General features: G+C 38.0%; 1 protein-coding gene across 9 annotated transcripts in view; it reads right to left on the bottom strand.

The window, feature by feature from the left end:
• LOC135220590 (uncharacterized) overlaps window positions 1-6,000 on the bottom strand; it is a 483,303-nt gene that overhangs the window by 16,958 nt on the left and 460,345 nt on the right. For all 9 annotated transcript variants that reach the window (XM_064257855.1, XM_064257853.1, XM_064257857.1 and 6 more), the window contains 4 exons: window positions 4,336-4,419; window positions 3,622-3,883; window positions 1,706-1,774; window positions 1,104-1,321 (listed from right to left, as the gene is read on the bottom strand). In XM_064257855.1, coding sequence (XP_064113925.1) covers window positions 1,104-1,321; window positions 1,706-1,774; window positions 3,622-3,883; window positions 4,336-4,419 — 633 coding nt within the window. The remainder of the gene's footprint in view (window positions 1-1,103; window positions 1,322-1,705; window positions 1,775-3,621; window positions 3,884-4,335; window positions 4,420-6,000) is intronic.

The following is a 6,000-nucleotide window of genomic DNA, read 5'->3' as shown; positions in this document are numbered from 1 at the left end:
GTGTGTGTGCACGTGTATGTACGAGAGAGAGAGAGAGAGAGAGAGAGAGAGAGAGAGAGAGAGAGAGAGAGACGAGAATGAGAGAGAGAGAGAGAGAGAGAGAGAGGACAGGTGTCAGAAAGTAAACCCAGGGCATAATTATTATCTCCAGGGGTTTAGTGTCAGTCCATATAAAAATAAAATAATCAGTCGGAGGGGCGCTCCGACATACACTCCGTTGTTTTCATCTCGATTCATGACGTAATGTTACTTTGGGACAGAGGACCGCTTGTTTTTCGCTATTTACGTAGCCCCTTAACTTCCGGGTAGCCAGTCTATTATTTCAGGGGCACAGCCCACTTTTTATTCGTTATGTGGGGTTGAATAACTCGTTCTTACAACCTCTTGACGAAGCCAAGGACCTACACATGAGAAATGACAAGGACTGGGATACAAAATTACGCACAAGAGCGCCAAGGCCAAACTGCCACTCACCTCAACCTTTCTTCAACTGATGACTTTGAAATAAAGTGCACGAGATGAGAATAGCAGAAACACTGTGCTGTATTTCTGAACCAGAACTACCAGGATTTTACGTGCACTTTGTTATTTTTTAATTTGCTATGATTTCACTTATTTTAAGCGAAGCTGCCATTTATCAGAAAATCTAGAGTAAAAAAAAAAAAAAAAAAAAAAAATTAACAGTAATTTTATCTACATAAAGCATCAAGGTATGAACGACAACCACGGCCACTTTTACGTATTACCATCCTCAGTCGTTCTATCCGTTTACATTTATAGCAGAATTTAGGAGATCTTCGACGTAAAACAGGATACAGCTAATTCAGAATTGACAAAAGATAGAAATCCCTTACATGCTCCTGTTCTGGGATGAGTGTCGACTATCAATATTAATATCATACAATCGATCTTGAATTAGACTCTTTAGGTGTAATGTTCCCTCTCATGCAGAAATAGAGTGGTCAGGCAATAGTAAGGAAAATTAGCTCTAATCTGGATGAATGCCAAGTCAGTAGATAGCTGGAGTTCCGTTTCTAAAAGCTGCCCTTCTAATCAGTATAAATGCAAATGTTTCATCAGAAAAGGAAGAACAATTTTGTTACCCGAGGACAATAGCATCCATCAGCAAATCTTCTGTAAGGAGTGTTCGTTAACAGCTGAGGAATGCCCTCATGGCCGTCCTGACGGTACAGCCCCCAGTCATCGCCGTTAGTGAAAAAGAGCGTGTTGTTGTAGATGGTGAAAGCTCCTCCGCCATATTCGTGCACCATCGTGCGCACGTCGAAATTCTTCGGGGTCCATCTCACAATGACCTCGGTTTCTGTAGCAAAGAGAGGGCTACAAGTGGAAGGAGATTGTGGTGTAGAATGGCATCTCTCGTTAGCTGGATCTGCCAAAGTGTCTGTCTTGACTCACAGACATCACTAATTATACTAATGTCACTTATCACCACATAATGATTTCATTTACATAGCGGAAAAGCTACTATCATGTAGAAATACGCACATAAATCGATACTTAATCTTTTTCATAGATAAAACATAAGTGGTGAGTCTCATAAGTATTACATAACAATAATTAAGGAGCGTCCACCTATAAATGCTCAATTATATACAATAGCAAAAAAAAAGAACGTTATAAAATATGTAGCAGTCAGTAGATGGTTCAACGTTATCGAAAAATTATCGAAACAAATGAATCTTACCTGGATTGTAATGGAAAACTGCGTTTCGACCACCTTCACTGACGAGCCGCTCACTCCAGAATACATTGCCTGAGAGATAGAAATAATTTAAGGTTCTTCTTAGAAGATCAGAGCTTCTTCCATGATGAGTATTAGCGACAATGTCAATAAAATGCTACGCCAATGTCCTTTGTAACATTAATATTTTAATGTTACTGACTTGTTAATGTCACTCCAACGCTTCACAAACGTACTCATTTAATGTCATGTCTAACTTATACTATATGTTTCATCTTTACTACTTGAGCGGAAAAAATAACCGCAACTAGAAAATAAAACGCTAACAAAATCCTTGAAAACTGCAATACTAATTCCAGACCCTTAATATTTATGAGTATACCAATATTTTTGTTACATGTTGGCATCTGAAAAAAATGGTGACCAATGTTGGTCATTTTGCTGATAACTAGAAAAACTGGAAAAATATTTTGGGATGAAGAAAAGGTTTGAAATGAAATCTTTTAATAGTTCAAGCCTTCATGGGGCTTCAATTTAAAGCCGAGGGCTGGACGTCTGACACCGACTACAAACAATATTTTGCAAAGTTTAGTTACATAATACTTCGTGTTCTCTCTGTCTCTGCCAGGAGCTATTTTCCATTACAGTCATACTTTTTCCAACGCGATTTTTCTGTCTGGAATCTAAGGCTTAATTACCTTTAACCGCTAGAAGCCGCTCCTCTGCCCCCAACCGCCTCTTTTTTATTTTTATTTATTCCTTTTTTTTTTTTTTTTTTGCAAATTTTTTATATTGTTCGATAATATGATATAAAGTGTCTGACTGCTTTATATTTTTGTACTTTTTGACTCAATGACAGTCAATATTCTTGACATCATCGTTATCTTCCTTACTAATTTAATTTTCATTGTTCTGTCAAAGTCAACATTCACCGTTGTACCATAAACGTGCACAGTTTTTTTTGCACGAATACTGTCCACTTGTTTGGGAATCTGTAGCTTCCCGGGATCCTTGTCTTCAAGCCAAAACTTACTAAAAGTGAATGTTTTTTTTTTTCCTAACATTGATAACATAGTATCACATCAAGAGATAACCTGTTTGGGTAGCTTTCTAAAATTTCATTTTAATTGAGAATTTCCACTCTCTCTCTCTTTAAAGGTATGTGCTTCAAGCATTAGTGTCGAGGTGGTTTTTGTCGCAATGCCCAGTATAAGACCTCTTTTATTCTCTGCAAAACTGAAGATCACACTTCCAATGAAATGCCGTGCAACATTTCATTAAATTTCTTCACGATTCTTAACTACTATCCGTGTGGAAGCTTGCACTTTAGGATCGGCTAGGATCTATCCCTCCAAGTACTACTAGTCAGGTAGGGCGAAATACCCTAGATTAAGTTCAGTAAGTCTTACGGGCATCATTTTTAGGCAGGGTTAGGAGGCCCAGGAAGGGAAGATCCTCCAGTTAGAAAAGATATAACATCCCAGGTGAGGTTAGGTAAAGTTAAGATGAACTCTATGTATATAAAGTTCTAATGACACCATTTATGAAAGGTTATGAAGATCCAAAAGGAAGATGCTCGCCCCAGTAAGTTAGGAACTGGCACCCTAAGTTAGGTAAGTACAATAAGTGACGCATTTGAATTATAATCACCAATATATCATTTCTTTGATTTCTAACATATACTTATACTTTAGTGATTAATTCAGTTTCTATTTTTCGCTACTTCACTTTTTCACATAAGGATATTCTCTTATGTGGATGCCTTGCTTTACGAGATAATGAATAGTTTTTTGATAATTGTAAAGGAGACTGTGGCATTAAGATATCGTTTATTGTCATTGGAATAAGACTCATAATCACTTTCATACACCTTAAAAATAAAAATCTAGCACTACTACTGCTTAATAAGATCATCTCACCTGTCATTGGATCTACCTTAGGAGGCTCCACTATCTCATAAGTTTCACGAGTCACCATATCACTGGTAATAGGCGATTTCCATGAGCCGTACGGTGCCTCCGTAGCAGATGTGTCCCCTGGGGACTTGTTCTTTTCCCAGGGGCTTTCTGTTCCGATAGTCAGTATCCCCGGCGCCTCTTCGCTAACTCCAACAGGCAAGTTGTGGCGGACGGCGCCCTTTTCTTCTTGGTCTCGAACAGTCGGAAGGGTAGGGATGAAGATCTAGCGTTTAGAAAATGGGGAAAACAATCAATTTTCCTTTACAATGTCCCGCCACCTCGGCTCTTTGCTTTCAAATTTCCATTCTTCTCGTCACCTCTATTTTCACTGTTATGTTTATGATAATTACACAAACGACCCGAGATATACTTATTGGAAGAAATTAATTTACGTCATTGAAAAACACTGCTGCAGTTTGTGATGAGGCTTTGGCACGCTTCACGAAACACATCTGAACATGAAATTTAGACTTTCAGCCTTGAATAACATGAATAATTTGATACGGTAAGTTTATTTGACTCAGGGCTGAAATTATTTCTTTCTATCTATCTGCGGTTTACTATCTTTTTGAAGGAAATGAACGTACCTTAGAATAAACAATTATAAACCGCCACCATGAAAACGAAAATAAACGTGATTTTTTTTTTTAAATTTAAGAAGAGGACGCCAAATACCTGTTCCAAATCCAGAAACAACGTCTCGGCAGAACTCTCTTCCGTCAGATCTTTAGTCCCGGCCGGAGTGCTGATTCCGTTTACCTGAGGATAAGAAAGGTTTATTTTCATGTTTATACACACAGGAAAGTCCAATCAAGTACTTCACAAGCAAATGGCGTCCCTTTTACTGAGAAATAAGCGTAGCTTCCCTGTGCATTTCTTTAGTCCGGTACTCATAACCAAGATCTATATAAACTCATAACATTATGACACGTTCGATAGGAATATTAATAGGTAGGTATTGCTGATTATTTGTTGTTTATAATGAACCATCTGATTATAAATCGTCTGCGTCACACAAATTCTAGTTAAGGACATTAGTCTTGATCACTTAATTTGTGGTAGAGTATAAGGAATACTAATTGCTTAAAATTAACCTTTTCTCTCTTCCTCTACATATTGTTTTCAATAAGGGAAAAATAATGGGCCTGACAATTGTGTCAAAACTGAACAAACGATTGAATGTATATAATGCTCCAATTACTCAGGTTGTAGAGGGTAAAAGTAAGTTTTCATACGGTGACAGTGAAGTAAATACCGTACGTACATCTGCTTGTATTAAATCGTAGCAAAGGGTCAGGATCACAAATCATTTGTAAAACATTTTAGTTAATCTTATTCGGGTTTCCGCGAACATTGCTCCTCTCGGTAGGTATCACAGACAAAAATATCATTTCTTCCTGACCCTATACATTTCTGCTGCTGCCTGTTTATGTTCAGGATAATGTGTACGGTAACTACTTTGAGATATCTGAAATTTCCAAGAAACTCTTGTAGCTCTTGGTTCCTCTCGTCGCACTGCTGCATTCTTGCAATAGTGATTTACTGTTTTAAAAGGCTTATGAAGACGAACCAATATTTTACTAAATGGATGTACAGTGTACTAAACCATATCTCTAAGCCCTGTCCACGCTAGTGGGCACTGCCCGACGGGCAAACACTATGCTGACCGACCGACTATGGACCAGAACGATGCGATTGTCATGTAATACTACTTAACAGAGAGAAAATATAAACAGCCGGAAGTGCCCGTCGGGCATGTCGGCTAGTGTGGACAGGCCATTAGTTTCTGGTGAAGCTTTCTTTTGGATGCGTAGCTCAAGTTCACTGAGCTTAAATGATCAACATTTTGCTTTAAATATAGTAAATATAGAAAAATGAAAAAAAGTTTAGGATATACTGAACAACTAAGTCTTTATATCTGAAAAATAAATAAAACTTGGTATTTCTAACATCCTTCATTGCCCTTCCGTTATTTCACTAAAATTTACCGAAAATGTACATTTGAGCAACGGAAAAGGTAATTTCTGTTGCAATCCCTGATTGCTGATTAATTTTCTGGCATGTAGACTTCATCCAACTAAAGATCTAGTAAGACTGCATTCCTACATTCCTGCCCATGATGGCCTGGGATGTGGGTCTGTAAAACTATCGTTAATAAGGCGCTTTGCATTGTTAGACAATTGACCTTTTGAAGCAAGGCAAAACGTTATTCTTAGAATCTACCAGGTAATTATCGCTGGATCTTGCGCACGAGCGAGAAGCTGTAATAGCGCCAGAAAAGCCAATGAAGTATGACAGGGATCCTCGACAATGGAAAACTAATTTTGTTGAGACAAAGAC

This window comes from Macrobrachium nipponense, chromosome 2 (genome assembly GCF_015104395.2).
Source record: "Macrobrachium nipponense isolate FS-2020 chromosome 2, ASM1510439v2, whole genome shotgun sequence".
Classification (NCBI taxonomy): Eukaryota; Metazoa; Arthropoda; class Malacostraca; order Decapoda; family Palaemonidae; genus Macrobrachium; species Macrobrachium nipponense.
Note: the sequence above shows the minus strand (reverse complement) of the source record. Positions and strands in the feature narration are given on the sequence as shown.